The sequence below is a fragment of the Triticum urartu genome, chromosome 5, assembly GCF_003073215.2.
Source record: "Triticum urartu cultivar G1812 chromosome 5, Tu2.1, whole genome shotgun sequence".
Lineage (NCBI taxonomy): Eukaryota > Viridiplantae > Streptophyta > Magnoliopsida > Poales > Poaceae > Triticum > Triticum urartu.
Genome location: NC_053026.1, coordinates 40,314,178 through 40,331,794, shown reverse-complemented (window position 1 = coordinate 40,331,794; position 17,617 = coordinate 40,314,178). Strand labels below are relative to the sequence as shown.

At 41.5% G+C, this 17,617-nt stretch overlaps 1 protein-coding gene across 1 annotated transcript; it reads right to left on the bottom strand.

Annotated features, from left to right (window-relative positions):
• Positions 1–14,475: 14,475 nt before the first annotated feature.
• Positions 14,476–17,327, bottom strand: LOC125555567. Its single transcript, XM_048718476.1, has 2 exons — positions 17,130–17,327; positions 14,476–15,561 (listed from the first exon to the last, which is right to left on the bottom strand). The coding sequence occupies exons 1-2, from the start codon at positions 17,290–17,292 to the stop codon at positions 14,783–14,785; spliced, it is 942 nt and encodes a 313-aa protein (XP_048574433.1). The 5' UTR covers positions 17,293–17,327; the 3' UTR covers positions 14,476–14,782.
• Positions 17,328–17,617: the final 290 nt, after the last annotated feature.

Sequence of the window (17,617 nt, the reverse complement as noted above, 5' to 3'; positions counted from 1 at the left end):
CATGCTGATATTAAATATCTTATGGAAAAGAAAGATGCTAAACCTAGACTTATTAGATGGGTTCTTCTACTACAAGAATTTGATTTGCATATTATTGATAGAAAGGGAGCTGAGAACCCCGTTGCAGACAATTTGTCTAGGTTAGAGAATGTTCTTGATGACCCACTACCTATTGATGATAGCTTCCCTGATGAACAATTAGCTGTCATAAATGCTTCTCGTACTGCCCCATGGTATGCTGATTATGCTAATTACATTGTTGCTAAATTTATACCACCTAATTTCACATACCAGCAAAATAAAAAAAATTCTATGATTTAAGACATTACTTCTGGGATGACCCACACCTTTATAAACAAGGAGTAGATGGTGTTATTAGACGTTGTGTAGCTGAGCATGAACAGGAACAGATCCTACCCAAGTGTCACTCCGAAGCTTATGGAGGACACCACGCTGGAGATAGAACTGCGCATAAGGTATTGCAATCCGGTTTTTATTGGCCTACTCTTTTCAAGGATGCCTGTAAGTTTATCTTGTCTTGCGATGAATTTCAAAGAATTGGTAATATTAGTAGACGTCAAGAAATGCCTATGAATTATTCACTTGTTATTGAACCATTTGATGTTTGGGGCTTTGATTATATGGGACCGTTTCCTTCCTCTAATGGCTATACACATATTTTAGTTGCTGTTGATTATGTTACTAAGTGGGTAGAAGCTATTCCAACTAGTAGTGCTGATCATAACACCTCTATTAAGATGCTTAAAGAAGTTATTTTTCTGAGATTTGGAGTCCCTAGATACTTAATGACTGATGGTGGTTCACATTTTATTCATGGTGCTTTTCATAAAATGCTTGCTAAATACGATGTTAATCATAGGATTGCATCTCCATATCACCCACAGTCTAGTGGTCAAGTAGAAGTTAGTAATAGAGAGCTTAAATTAATTTTGCAAAAGACTGTTAATAGATCCAGAAAGATTTGGTCCAAGAAACTGGATGATGCTTTATGGGCCTATAGAACTGCATATAAAAATCCTATGGGTATGTATCCTTATAAAATGGTTTATGGAAAAGCATGTCACTTACCTCTCGAATTAGAACATAAGGCATATTGAGATGAAGAGGACTCTGACTGCCACTGGCTGGCAGTCATCTCCGGATCCCAAAAGTAATCAGACTGTCGTGGAGGCTCAAATTGTGGTTCCGGCTCCGGGGCTGGTGTAGGGTTCCGGTAGGCCTGAATGGCCGCCCAGGGGATGAGATACAGACCTTCAGATAAATTAAACAAGGAAGGAGCAGGCAAGGTAATAGTCTCAGGGTGATGTTTATCAAAGAACAATTTGTATTTAAGATCCCCTTCCCTATTCTTAACAATGAAATCATGCGCTACCATACTCTTATAATCTAAATAAGCATTGGGCAGCAATTTTTCTTCTTTCTCATAGATCCTAATGGGTATGTTATAATGTGCAGCAAGGCGTGAAGCATAAATACCTCCAAAGATGGGACCCTTAGTACGGTTCAAACTTAACCGTTTAGCAATAATACCGCCCATACTAACAGAGTTATCAGAAAATAAACCATGGAACAGAATGATAATATCAGGAACACTAAGGTTTCCACAATTTCCGCGACCAATCAGGCAACGACTAGCAAATATGGCAAAGTAGCGTAAAACAGGAAAATGTATGCTAGTGATTCTTGCATTGGAAACCTTCCTAGTTTCCCCCACAGTAATGGTGTCAATAAACCCGTCCACATCTTTACGATGTGGTTCATCTAAGGTACCCTCGAAAGGTATTTTGAAAACCTTGCAAAATTCTTCTAGTGGCATTTTCTTAACAACATCATATAAATGAAACTCTACTGAAGGAGGTGTTTCTTTAGGAAAATAGTAGAAGTTTTGCACAAAAGTATTAGTGAGTAAGAGATACTGATGACGTTGGTCGCGGAGGAAGTCGGTGAGGCCAGCGTTCTCAGCCAATGAATAGAAATCATCATAAATCCCGGCTTCTCAAGAAATTATCAGAAGGCCATTCACATGGCCGAACCTCTGCGGTGCGAGGCAAATTATATTTGGGCCTCTGTGCTTCTTCATTTTGCTTTTCCTTTGAGCTTCGGCTCGATGAGCCCCTCAAATATCTCTTCATTATTTTCTGAAATATTCTGAAATTTTTAGTAACTTCAAACAAAAGTGAACCAACTTCAATAAAATTGATAGCAACTACTCCTACAAGTGCCTAGAGCCTATATCATGCATTAGAACTACTTGGAACCATATAAATTTGACACGCAAGCTAAAGAACATGGTCACCTATGCAGCACAAATTTGCAATGAATAAAGCACTAGAACAAAAACTAATTGGAACATTAGAGGAGTCACATACCAAGGAACAATCCCCCAAAGCAGTTTTGTGAGAGGTGCTTTGAGCAAGGAGATCAAAAATCGCAGCAAAATGAGCTAGAACTCGTGCTTGAGCTGGATATTGGTGTTTGTGGGAGGAAGAAGGGGTGTGTGGGTGCAGGAATAAGTGGAGGGGAGCCACCGTGGGCCCATGAGGCAGGGGGGCGCGCCCTGGACCCTCGTGGCCAGGTGCTTGCTTCCCCTGCTGTGTTCTCACTGTCAGATATTCTCAAATATTCTAGAAAAAATCATATTTCAATTTTGGGGCATTTGGAGAACTTTTATTTTCGGGGTATTTTTATATTGCACGGATAAATCAGAAAACAGACAGAAAAATACTATTTTTACTTTATTTCAACTAAATAACAGAAAGTAGAGAGAGGGTACAGAAGGCTGTGCCTTCTAGTTTCATCCATATCATGCTCATCAAAAGGAGTTCACTAACAAGGTTGATTAGGTCTTGTTAACAAACTCATTCCGACTAACATGGAACCGGAGAAATTTCGAATAACACTATGTTACCTCAACGGGGATATGCACATCGCCAACAATAAGAATATCATATTTCTTCTTGACACTAGGAAGAGGAAATTCAAAACATCCAATAATAATTGATGGAATTTTTCCAATAGAATTGATACTATGAACTTGAGGTTGTTTCCTCGGAAAGTGTACCGTATGCTCATTACCATTAACATGAAAAGTGACATTACCTTTGTTGCAATCAATAACAGCCCCTGCAGTATTCAAAAAGGGTCTTCCAAGAATAATAGACATACTATCGTCCTCGGGAATATCAAGAATAACAAAGTCCGTTAAAATAGTAATGTTTGCAACCACAACAGGCACATCCTCACAAATACCGACGGGTATAGCAGTTGATTTATCAGCCATTTGCAAAGATATTTCAATGGGTGTCAACTTATTCAAGTCAAGTCTACGATATAAAGAGAGAGGCATAACACTAACACCGGCTCCAAGATCACATAAAGCAGTTTTAACATAGTTTCTTTTAATGGAGCATGGTATAGTTGGTACTCCTGGATCTCCTAGTTTCTTAGGTATTCCACCCTTAAATGTATAATTAGCAAGCATGGTGGAAATTTCAGCTTCCGGTATCTTTCTTTTGTTTGTAACAATATCTTTCATATACTTAGCATAAGGATTCATTTTGAGCATATCAGTTAATCGCATATGCAAAAAGATAGGTCTAATCATTTCAGCAAAGCGCTCAAAATCCTCATCATCCTTTTTCTTGGATGGCTTGGGAGGAAAAGGCATGGGTTTCTGAACCCATGGTTCTCTTTCTTTACCATTTTTCCTAGCAACAAAGTCTCTCTTATCATAACGTTGATTCTTTGATTGTGGGTTATCAAGATCAACAACAGATTCAATTTCTACATCATTATCATTACTGGGTTGAGCGTCATCATGAACATCATCATTAACATTTTCACTAGGTTCATGTTCATTACCAGATTGTGTTTCAGCATCAGAAATAGAAATATCATTTGGATTCTCAGGTGTTTCAGCAATAGGTTCACTAGAAGCATGCAAAGTTCTATCATTTTTCTTTTTCTTTTTCTTAGAATGACTAGGTGCATCAATATTATTTCTCTCAGAATCTTGCTCAATTCTCTTAGGGTGGCCTTCAGGATACAAAGGTTTCTGAGTCATCTTACCAGTTCTAGTAGCCACTCTAACATCATAATCATTATTCTTACTATTCATTTCATTTAGCAAATCATTTTGAGCCTTAAGTACTTGTTCTACTTGAGTGGTAACCATAGAAGCATGTTTACTAATGAGTTTAAATTCACCTTTAACATTAGCCATGTAATCACCCAAGTGTTCAATCATATAAGCATTTTGTTTTAATTGTCTACCAAAATAAGCTTGAAATCTTCTTGCTTAACCATAAAGTTATCAAACTCATCCAGGCATTGGCTAGCAATTTTAATAGGAGGGATTTTAGCTTTATCATATCTATAGAGAGAATTTACCTTTACTACTTGTGTCGGGTTATCAAGACCATGAGTTTCTTCAATAGGTAATGGATTAAGATCATATGTTTCTTCAACAGGCGATAAATTAAGACCGTGTATTTCTTCAATAGGAGGTAAATTCTTAACATCTTCAGCTTTAATACCTTTTTTTTCATAGATTTCTTTGCCTCTTGCATATCTTCAGGACTGAGAAATAGAACACCTCTCCTCTTCAGAGTTGGTTTAGGAATAGGCTCAGGAAAAGGCTCAGGAAGTGTCCAATTATTTTCATTCGTCAACATATTATTCAATAGAATTTCAGCTTCATCCGGTGTTCTTTCCCTGAAAACAGAACTAGCACAACTATCCAGGTAATCTCTGGAAGCATCGGTTAGTCCATTATAAAAGATATCAAGTATTTCATTCTTCTTAAGAGAATGATCAGGAAAAGCATTAAGTAACTTGAGAAGCCTCCCCCAAGCTTGTGGGAGACTCTCTTCTTCAATTTGCGCAAAGTTGTATATTTCCCTCAAAGTAGCTTGTTTCTTGTGAGCAGGGAAATATTTAGCGGAGAAGTAATAAATCATATCCTGGGGACTACACACACAACCAGGATCAAGAGAATTGAACCATATCTTAGCATCACCCTTTAATGAGAACGAAAATATTTTAAGGATATAAAGATAGCGAGATTTCTCATCATTAGTGAACAGGGTGGCTATATCATTTAATTTAGTAAGATGTGCCACAATAGTTTCAGATTCATAGCCATAAAAAGGATCAGATTCAACCAAACTAAATATCTCAGGATCAACAGAGGATTCATAATCCTTATCAGTAACACAGATAGGTGAAGTAGTAAAAGCAGGGTCAGGTTTCATTCTAGCATTAAGAGATTGCTGATTCCATTTAGGTAATAACCTCTTGATCTCATATCTATCTTTGCAAGCTAAAATAGCTAAAGAAGCTTCTTTATCAAAAACATAACCCTCAGGAATAACAGGCAAGTCTTCATCATCACTTTCATCAATATAATCAGTTTCAATAATTTCTTTCTCTCTAGCCCTAGCAATTTGTTCATCAAGAACTTCACTAAGTGGCACAGTAGTATCAAGCATAGAAGTAGTCTCATCATAAGTATCATGCATAGCAGAAGTGGCATCATCAATAACATGCGACATATCAGAACGAATAGCAGAAGAAGGTTTAGGTGTTGCAAGCTTACTCAAAACAGAAGGCGAATCAAGTGTAGATCTAGATGGCAGTTCCTTACCTCCCCTCGTAGTTGAGGGATAAATTGTTGTCTTAGCGTCTTTCAAGTTCTTCATAGTGACCAGCAGATATAAATCCCAAGTGACTCAAAGAATAGAGCTATGCTCCCCGGCAACGGCGCCAGAAAATAGTCTTGATAACCCACAAGTATAGGGGATCGCAACAGTTTTCGAGGGTAGAGTATTCAACCCAAATTTATTGATTCGACACAAGGGGAGCCAAAGAATATTCTCAAGTATTAGCAACTGAGTTGTCAATTCAGCCACACCTGGATAACTTAATATCTGTAGCAAAGTATTTAGTAGCAAAGTGGTATGGTAGTAGTGGTAACGGTAACAAAAGTAACAGTAGCAAAAGTAATATTTTTGGTGTTTTGTAGTGATTGTAATAGCAGCAACGGGAAAGTAAATAAGCGAAGAACAATATAGGAAAAGCTCGTAGGCATTGGATCGGTGATTATGTCGGATGCGGTTCATCATGTAACAGTCATAACATAGGGTGACACAGAACTAGCTCCAATTCATCAATGTAATGTAGGCATGTATTCCGAATATAGTCATACGTGCTTATGGAAAAGAACTTGCATGACATATTTTGTCCTATCCTCCCGTGGCAGCGGGGTCCTATTGGAAACTAAGGGATATTAAGGCCTCCTTTTAATAGAGTACCGGAACAAAGCATTAACACATAGTGAATACATGAACTCCTCAAACTATGGTCATCACCGGGAGTGGTCCTGATTATTGTCACTTCGGGGTTGCCGGATCATAACACATAGTAGGTGACTATAGACTTGCAAGATAGGATCAAGAACTCACATATATTCATGAAAAAATAATAGGTTCAGATCTGAAATCATGGCACTCGGGCCCTAGTGACAAGCATTAAGCATAGCAAAGTCATAGCAACATCAATCTCAGAACATAGTGGATACTAGGGATCAAACCCTAACAAAACTAACTCGATTACATGATAGATCTCATCCAACCCATCACCGTCCAGCAAGCCTACGATGGAATTACTCACGCACGGCGGTGAGCATCATGAAATTGGTGATGGAGGATGGTTGATGATGACGATGGCGACGAATCCCCCTCTCCGGAGCCCCGAACGGACTCCAGATCAGCCCTCCCGAGAGATTTTAGGGCTTGGCGACGGCTCCGTATCTTAAAACGCGATGAATTCTTCTCTCTAATTTTTTTTATCCCCGAACACGAATATATGGAGTTGGAGTTGAGGTCGGTGGAGCGTCAGGGGGCCCACGAGGCAGGGGGCGCGCCCTAGGGGGGAGGGCGTGCCCTCCACCCTCGTGGACAGGGTGTGGACCCCCTGACGTGGATTCTTCTTCCAGTATTTTTCTTATTTTCCAAAAATATGTTCCGTGGAGTTTCAGGTCATTCCCAGAATGTTTGTTTCTGCACATAAATAACACCATGGAAAGTCTGCTGAAAACAGCATCAGTCCGGGTTAGTTCCATTCAAATCATGCAAGTTAGAGTCCAAAACAAGGGCAAAACTGTTTGGAAAAGTAGATACGACGGAGACATATCATTCATCCATGAGAACCGGGACATCTTTGCATGGAAACCTTCTGACATGCCAGGTGCACCGAGGGAATTCGCTGAGCACACTCTTAATATCGATCCCAAGTTTAAACCGGTCAAACAGTTTCTCCGCCGCTTTAATCGTTGGGGAGGTGGCCAGGCTCTTGGCAGCTGGTTTTATCGTTGAGGTATTTCATCCTGAGTGGTTGGCTAATCCGGTGCTAGTACTTAAGAAGATGGCGCCTGGCGTGTGTGTGTGGACTACACGGATTTGAACAAGGCTTGTCCAGTAGATCCTTTTGCTCTCCCTCGTATTGATCAAATCATTGATGCTACGGCGGGTTGTGAACGTTTGAGTTTTCTGGATGCATATTCTGGTTACCATAAGATCAAAATGGTAGTTAAGGACCAGGAGAAGACAGCTTTCATAACTCCCTTTGGAGCCTTCTGCTATGTATCTATGCCTTTTGGGCTCAAGAGTGCCCAAGCGACTTATCAGGGCTGTGTGCAGAATTGTCTTCATAATCAGATCGGCCGCAATGTTCATGCCTATGTGGATGATATTATGGTGAAATCCAGAAACAAGGAGACATTGATAGATGATTTGAAGGAGACCTTTGATAACCTCCGGGTTTATAAAATGATGCTTAATCCGGCCAAGTGTGTCTTTGGTGTACCGGCAGGCAAACTCTTGGGCTTTCTGGTGTCTAACAGGGGTATTGAAGCTAATCCGGAGAAAATCAAGGCTATAACTTCTTTGGCTAAACCGAAGTGTATTAATGATGTTCAACGCCTGGCAGGCCGGATTGCAGCCTTGAGCCGGTTTATCAGTCGCCTTGGGGAGAAGGCCATCCCTTTATATCAGATGCACTCAATCACAAGGTTTGTGGAATCAGAACATTTCCTTCAAAAAAAGAACATTTCCTCGTTACTACGAGAAACTACTCTTGCTACTGGCATTTATGCACTGATGTAACATTTGTTGTTATGTTTTTGCAGCCCCAGTTTGTGGAATCTCCATGAAGTGAGCCATTGTGGTGTTGTTGCTTGTGTTTCTTCCTTGTTGTAGCCTAGAGTTTGGAGAGGCTAGGCCTAACTATTACTGTGGCAATTAACACAGATCTCAATGTACATGAAGAACTGAGATTTCTATGGGAAAGATAAATCAACAAGGTATTTTTCTTTGATTTCTAGTTTATATGTATCGGTTATGTTTCCTTCAGATATATGGCTATCTCCATGTACAAATAACTGTTTTTCATGAAGATATATTTTATAATAAGATTGAAAAAATACCTCTTATTGATTTCACATAATGCAATGCTTGCTTACCCATATAAATGTAAAAGATCAAATAAAAGGCTAAAAAGGGGACCAAGACAGAAAAGGCATGGCCCAGTATACACACGTATACGAGGTGTACACGTAAAGGAGAAATAAAGAAGGGTCGCTCCCAAAAGACAAAACACGGCGGGAGAACATGACGGGCTAGGATCTAAAGACGTTCATTCCGGGAGAGTAATCCTATTGTATCGACCTATGTCGGTCTGAAGATCTAAAGGCTGTTATTGTTCCCTCTTTTAATTTACGAAAAAGAGTTTTCCAGCTTTATATTATAAAGCAACGACCACAACACAGGCAAACCGTAGCAAAGTTCCGACAAGCAGGCTACAACATATACATAGAGATAAGTACGGAATAGGAAAGTATTGCTGGGGGATCAGCACAACAAGCCCCAAAAGCATAATATGGAATCTAATCTGGCTCCAGAGGAGGCGGCAGAAGAGGCGGTGGCAACGGCTGCACGAGGCGAGACGCGAGGGAGCGGAGCGCGGCGATCATCCTTTCAATGAAGGTGTGGTCTTGTCACTTGCTAAGTGGCCTCCAGAGCTGTAGAAACCCACACAGTTTGTAAACGGCGTCAGTCACACACGGTGGGATAATATGTTCAATCACCAGTTTATTACGGACATTCCATAATGTCCACAATAGCGCCCTCACCAATGCCCATAAGGAGGGGAGCTCAGTTGTAGGAAATGTGAGCACCTCCGTGAACATATCCAGAAGGTTGTCATGGCACCAACCGCCACCCACCGTCTCCCAAAGGGAGCTCCCGAAAAATCTCGTCGAGGGCACCTAAAGAAGATATGGTTCGAGTCCTTATGGACCTAACAGAGGGGGCATAGTCCGTCGGACGGGCTGTTGCACTTAAGCACCTCCGCGCTGGAGGGTAGGCGACCCCTCACTAATTGCCACTTGAAGATCCTAATCTTCAAGGGAAGCTTAATCTCCCAAAGGAGGTTAAGCTCTATTGGGCCAGGGGTGGGCATGATGATCCCGATAGAGAGATCTAGCAAAGAATCGTCCTAACAGCTCGAGGTCCCACCGTGATGAATCTGGCCCTAGCGATGGGGGTGTGAAGAGCCACGCAGGCGATAAGGTCATCCCAGAGGTCCCGTTCTATGGGACCGAAGGTACGCCTGAATGCGATGCCGCCTAGGTCATGTAGAGCGGCGGCGACAGTGAGGTTTGGATTCACACATATGTTGAACTGTGGTTGAAACCGGATGGCGAAAGGTTGAGGACCGGACCATCAATCTAACAAAAAAAGGGTGGAGGTCCCAGCACCAACCAAGATGGAAGAACCAATGCAGTGGACCGGTAATAGCTGAATAATTGTTTGCCAGAACTGGGAGCTTCAGGACCTCTATGCAATTGCTAAGCCCTAGCCACGCAAGTATTTTGCGTTGATGATATCCAACCAGAGCCCACCCTCCCCCGAGGCGATCCCCATAGCCACTTGGACAAGAGAGCAATGTTCATCCGTTTGGATGAGATGATGCCCAGGTCTCCTTGGTCCTTAGATTTGCAGATCTCCGCCCATTTCACCATGTGGTACTTCTGCTTATTATCTTTTCAGGCCCAGAAGAATCTGGACTGGTACTTTCCTATATCTTGATGAAGGGATTCGTTCAAACTATAGAATCCCATGAGGTACATAAGCAAGTTGATCATCGAAGAGTTGATGAGGATGACCCGAGCTTCCTTGGAGAGCCATCTCCCTTGCCATGGCTCCACCCGATATTGGACCTTGGACACCGTCGGTCGAAGGTCTTTTCCTAATATATGGGTTTCACTAATGGTCATACCCAGGTAAGTCATCGGGAAGGAACCTAACCGACAGTTAAGCCAGTTGGAAATTCGCCGCTTCTCCTCCTCGGGGTACCCCAAGACTATCACCTCACTCTTGTTGAAGTTGATCGTTAGGCCGGACATCTCCTGGAAGGATAGCAACAAGAACTTGAGATGTTGGATGTCTGCATCCGATCCTTCTACCATCAAGATCATGTCATCCGCGCATTGGAGGTGAGTGAGCCCCCCTCCCACGAGCAGGCGAGGGCAAATGTCCTTAATATGTCCTGCCCATTTGGCCAAGTCTAGGATTGCCGCGAGGGCATCAACTACTAAGTTGAATAGGAAGGGGGATAGCGGGTCCTCTTGGCGCACCCCTTGCGCCGTTTGGAAGAAGGGGCCTACCTTCCCATTGATGTTAACGGTCGAGCGGACGCTCATCACAAGCTGCATGACCCGCGTTATCCAGTGGGGGTCAAAACCCTTCCTATCTAACATCTCCCGAAGGAAGGACCTTATGGAAGTCAATCTTGAAGAAGACCACTTTAAGATGCTTCTTTTTGACTTCATGAAGAACTTCATGAGTACCAAGATCCCATCGAGGATATACCGACCCTTAATGAACGCGGACTGGTTCGGGTGGGTAATCTGGGAGGCTAGAAGGGCCGCCCAAATTGGTGTACCCTTTAGCAAGAATCCGAAATATCACATTGATCATTGTGATAGGATGGAATTGTTGGATATCTAACGCCCCCGACACCTTAGGGATCAGAGAGATAATGTCGTAGTTCAACCGGGTCAAACCTTGGATTTAGCCCCCTCTTTTAATTAATGAGGTGAGGCAAACCTTGCGTCTCAGTTTCAAAAAAGAAAAAATAAACCTAATTAACCGAAGGCTAGGTTGCTAGGGAAAAAAACCTAAGGCTGAGCAGATCCAAGATGTCCCGCGCGGTATTGAGTAGGGCTAAATCCAAGGTAGTGATGGTATGTGTTATTCTAACCTACTTCTAGTTAGACCCATAAAGATAGAACAAAGAGGCTTCTAAGAAATGTAGCTCATCGTCGGGTGGGGAATCCCATGCTCACGCAAGAACAAGAGAGAGATCACTTTTGATCGAAGATTGAACTAAACAGCTGGCACTAGTCTATCTACTTTTAGAAAAAGAAAAAGAAATGATTGACACTGAATTCTCAAGAGGATAGCACGAACTCAAAGCATGGATCGATGAAGGATTTCTTTTCCACCTCACTAGGGTATCTCTAGTTATGTGAAATACAACTAGCATGCGGAAGGCACAGCCGCACGGTGCCCCAGCTTAGCCCATCATTAGCAACTTGTTGTTGCTCATATTTGTTATTGACAGTTTATCATGTTTTGGTAAGTGAAGTAAGAATAATATAGTAAATAATATGGATCATCTAGTTGATTATAGGACTTGGTTGCATGCAGGATAAATAAAGGAGTACAATGAAGTGCTGATTTAAGAGAGTAATACTGTGTAGCTACATGGTGTAGCAGCGAGGCAATATATATTCATAAAAAATACAGCATTAGCCCATTCGGCAAATAGGCCTTTATTTCACATCATTGATTTTTTTAGAGCTCCTCCTTATTTGTGGATGAAATTTTGCAGGTCCCTAAAACATTTGATCATACTTGATGTCGTAAAATCTTGGGATCACCTTTGATATGTGTTTTTCGGTTTTCCGTAAACTTGGGTGTAGCACACCCGAGTGCAGCCACACCTTTCCGTTCTTCTTTCTATTGTATAAATCTGATAAAACATATAGGAAAACATAAAGCATACATTGACAAACGACAACCAGTAGAATTTCAGTACTTGGCTAAGAGCATGATGCATGGATATTACACGATTGGAAATTCTAACCAGAAAATGCGTACAAATAATAATGGTGGTGATATTTCTCTGAAGAATTACAAAATAAATAAATAAGCAGATTCGTTGAGGCCCAGGCAGGGTCAGCGTCAATTTGGTCACGAGGGAGGTCCGGGACGGGTGGTGGGCGCTTGTCGGTGAGGAGACACCACTGTCGCTAGAGATACCTTTACCTCGCTACAAATTTTCTGGCTATTTTGAAGAAATCAGATTTTGGAAATATAAAATAATGAAAAAATCTATTACATTCACTTATGTTGAACCTAAGACCCAATTTCTGATGTCATGTCAGGCTACCTGCTTCTTCACTTTTCAAACGGAGGATCTGAAAGAAAAAAAATCATGCTAGTACCATCTAAAGATCTCTTTCACAACATAGCACATGTATAGTAATGACACGTACTCCTGAAGAGGTGAGAGCTAGCTCCAGGCTAGCTGCTATCACGTTGCACTCATCCGTATGTGGATATGGAAGTGTGCACTCCAAATGTCCAATAGTGTGAGTGTGCACTCCAAATGTCCAATAGTGTGAGTGTGCAACAGATTGTTAACTGATCGATCCGTCGGCGAGTACTATCACAAACTATCTACTAGCTACAACTCAACACTTAACAAAACAGTGGCATATGCTACATTGACATCTCATTGAACAGTTCAGCGACATATAGAAGTGAGAAGAAAATCACAAGTCAAGAACTTATGCTTGTTGATGGTAAAAGAGTGCAATTAGTGTGATTCGTTATCCAGAAAATGAGAAACATGCAGATTTGTTGAGAAATAAAGAAGAGCAAAATAAACCATGTTGCTACATGAACAAATCAGAAATGGCATGATTGGTTCTCTTATTCTCAACAGAGCGGTTGCATAATTGAATTTAACATGAGCAAAGTAAAATTGGTCTTGTTCTTCCAGTGGTCCATACTACCGTCAAGGCCGAAAAAACACGATATTGTGAAAAATATAAATGGAAACCAAAACATGAATGCGTGTATACGTCATAGAACGAAATAATTATTTGTTCTCTCTTAAAATGGTGCTCCATCCATTATAATTTTTTAAGTAAAAAATAATTTGGGCTGACCTAAGTCCTGGAAACATCTTAAAAGTACAGTTGTTCCTGATATAGCAAAATAGAAAGGAGATCAAGTAGCTACCCAGGCATAGAAGTTTGGACTAAAATCTGAACAATTCGCACATAAATACTATGGTGAAGCACATACCGTAATTGACGGAAAGAATATGACATGTGCAAATAAAAAGGAACGGGTTTCTGCTAAAGTGGATTAGTGTTATGCCGTGAAAATTAGCGCATCCTGTTTTTCCTTAGCACGATTTGTGAATACCTGTATTTTTAACCAAAATTTTAGGTACAGATTTGACCCTATTTGTACATATAATAATGTTTTCAGAAATTTCAGAACCAGTACATTCTGGTGTCCTGCAATTTCGGGGGATAATTCAATCTTGGTTTGGTCTACCGGTTCGGCTCCCATGCCGCGCTTTGTTCTGCCCCTTCAAAACTCCTCATCAGAACATTGAACTAATCTTTGTCGAAGACGAATTTGACACCATGACGAAAAAAGGGGATTTGTCAGGAGGAAGTATGGCATAACATAATTTCTTCAACATATCGAAGAACTATATCAATTAACTTCTCCAACAAAAACTTTAGCCAAGGAAGATTTTATACCAAAAAATAGATTTATGCATGTCCTGCATCCGCGTTTCATCTCTGTAATTATTCACCGCAAGAGCTTCAATAGCAGCCACAGTACGTCAAGTATGTCAATGCCACATTGGATATTTCCATCAAATGAAACTACTCAGACAATAGATGTAAATATTTCTAGCTATTACCAGACATAAAACACAACATCAATAGTAGAGTTATCTCGAGCTCATTCGGATTGATCATCGTATACTGGTATCTCATCTTTGTCTAATCGGTTAACAGTGTTGTAAGCTGCCCATATGTATCAGTAGAGGTTTGAAATTGACCCCCCTTGTGAGTTCGCCTTTTGATTTTCTGTGAATTAAATTGCAAACATTCACACTCAGGTTTCAGGCATGCCATGAATCAATCGAACAGGGTAAAAGTGCTTAAAACAAGGAAGGAATTCAGAGTGAGGAAGGGAAAGGGGCGTGCGTGCCTTGGCCACATAGGATTGGTGCACGCCAGAGTAGGCAGACAGGAGGAAGTGGCCATGGACAGAACCTTTCAGCCACAGAATTGAGCTAGCCACCGCATCCGGCCAGGAGACACCGACGTGTGATAAGGTGCATGCAGGCTAATGTAAAGTGACGCCTATTACAGGCGCTTCTCATTTTAACGATGCCTTCAACAGGCATCAACCCTTGTTTAGATACCCACTATTGGGAATCAATGAACACAAGTTTTTCTCTCAATCATTTCATGCTTTACATGATGACCCAGTGTACAGACACGCACACACATGGAGTACTTTATTTTATTTTAGTATTAACCACGCAGGTAGGCAAATGCTAGTCGTGTTACATCATCAATACGACCCAGTGTTCCACAAACTCATGCGGGTGGCTTCTCTTTCCTGAGGTCGGAGCAGCGGCCCTCGTTCTTGACCATGTCGAGGGCTCGCGACACGTCAGCTCGGCTCTTGATATTGAGAGCCTTGAGCTTGTCCTTGGCTTTGCTCCATTCGCCATCAGGGGGGTTGTCCCCACGGCACCAAAGGACCGAGAGAACCCGCCACACAAAAATGAGCTTTACCTGATCCTCCGTGAGGTGGCTTGATTTTAGCCAGTCAGTCTTCATTTTGTTGCCGATGGAGTGGAAGCGCTGCGCCTCGGGTATCATCAGTGTGAAGGCGAGCAAAGATTTCCTAGCCACCTCAGGCGAGGTCGTTCCATGCTTGAACCGCGCGAGTGCATCTGCTGCGGCTTGGGCCTCCGACTTCCCGAGACTCACCGCCTCCAGTAGCCCGTTAAGATCCTCCTTCTCACGTCTGTTAGTGAGACCTCCATAGCTGTCCTCGAAGGGCAGCTCCGTGCAATCGACCGGGAAGATCTTCTTTTTGCCCTTGGTGCAGAACGCTGTTCCATCTGCGGCAATGAAGCCGAGGAGATAGACATTATCGGATCTCAACAACAGGGCAGGTGGCCTTGCCGCTTCGCCTTTGAGAGTCAGGTTGATCCACATCTGAGGCTTGGGAGTTTCTTTCGGTAGGATATAGTGCCCTTCCACGGGCACTGTGTTCGCCTGTAAGGCCACGTGCAAGCTCTGGAAAGATGCCTCGTACGAGTCGGCTCCCACCTGGAAGTCGACAGCCAAGATCTGGGGATTCGCAACTGCAAAACGCATATGAGGATAAGTTAGCCTAAGTTAATTCATCCGCATCCCTTATAGAGTATTAATAACCTAATAAAGTAAGCACCTCGCCATACTCGCTTCATCCAGAGATAGAACGGTGCTGAACACTAATTAAGTTTATATTAAACATAATAATGCCTATTAAACTTTTCTTCAAGTCAAACCATTTTGAATCTGACCATACAAAGAAAAATATCAACATCTACACTAGCTACGAAGTCAATATCACTGTCATGAACGATGTTTTTTCTTCTTTGCAAAATAAAAATAAATATCATGAACGTTGCTTCTCATAATATATATTTTTATTTTCCTATAAACTGATTTATATTTTCCTATGGGTTTTGTCTAAATTGATTTATATTTTCCTATAAACTTAACAAGCTTGACTTAGATAAACTTTTTTATTTATAAATTGACAAATTTCATCAAAGATCGTATGAAAATTGCCATCCTAGGCCACTCCCTCCATCGCGGATCAATTCCTATTAAACTTGTCTTAAGTCCTACCGTTTTAATTTTAAACATCCATGCCACCAAATTTATATCACTATATACATCTATCATGAACAATAAAATGTTGTTTCTTTATCACTACATATATCATGACAAAAAAATCTCCTAGATCGTATGAGCATCCACCACTAGTTAGCAAATTTATATCACTACCACATATATCATGAACAATAAAAAAAATTTATCACTACTCTGATATGTGTATCATGAAAACTGATGTTCTCCTAGGTCGTATGAACATCCACACAAGCTAGCAAATTTATATCACTACTACATCTATCATGAACAGTGAATGTCTTTCCTTTTTTATCACTAGTACATGTGTCATGAAAATTGATCTTCTCCTAGGTCGCAGGAACATCCATGCTAGCAAGCAAATTTACATCACTGCTACATCTATCATGAACGACAAACAATTTTTTTTATCACTACTAATACATGTGTCATGAAAATTGATCTTCTCCTAGGTCAAACGAACATCTATCATGAACAACAAGTGTTTTTTTAATCACTAGCACATGTGTCATGAAAATTGATCTTCTCCTAGGTCGCATGCAGGAACATCCATGCTAGCTAGCAAATTTATATCACTAGTACGTCTATCATGAACAGTGAACGTTTTTCCTTTTTTATCACTAGTACATGTGTCATGAAAATTGATCTTCTCCTAGGGTCGTAGGAACATCCACGCTAGCTAGCAAATTTGTACCACTACTACATCGATCATGAACAATAAATGTTCTTTTTTTTATCACCACTCCAACATGTATCATGAAATTAAACTGACGTTCTCCTAGGTCGTAGGAATATCCACACTAGCTAGCAAATATATATATCACTAGATCTATCATGAACAATAAAAATATATTTTTTATCACTGCAAGTATCCAGAAAACTGATGTTGTCCTAGGTCGTGTGAACATCCACACTAGCTTGCAAATTTATATCACTACATCAGATCTACCATGAGATGAAAACTACTCTATATATATATATGAACGTAACGTAACAGCGTGGCATGCATGCTTACCTCCGGCTGCCTGTCCCTCGAAGGCAGCACCATGGCCAGCATCCGAGGCCGGAATCGCGGGATGGTTGCCCGAGGGCGTCGCCGGTACGGACGCCGACCCGCCACAGACCACCAGAAGCAGCACCGCCGCTTGGAGGACCTTGATTGCGTTTCCCGACCCCATTGTACACCTCTGTGCCTCTGTCAGTGTGTGTTATGTTGGAGACGGGATGCAGCTCGGGCAGGGGGTATTTATAGCATCGATCGGTGGCAGCCAGCCTCCTGTCATCGGTGACTGTACGCGGGTAGACTGATTTAGCCGTGGTAGAAATTCTCTGTAGTTGGAAATAAGCTGCTAGCTGATGGTGGATTGTAGCGTACTGAACATCCATAGGCGGATGCATGCATGTGATGTGTGCTCAACAAAATAGGAAGGCAACAACGCGATTCATTTCCACAGGCTGGCTGATCATTATCTTCTTCTCCTCCAAACGGTAATGGTGGCGTAC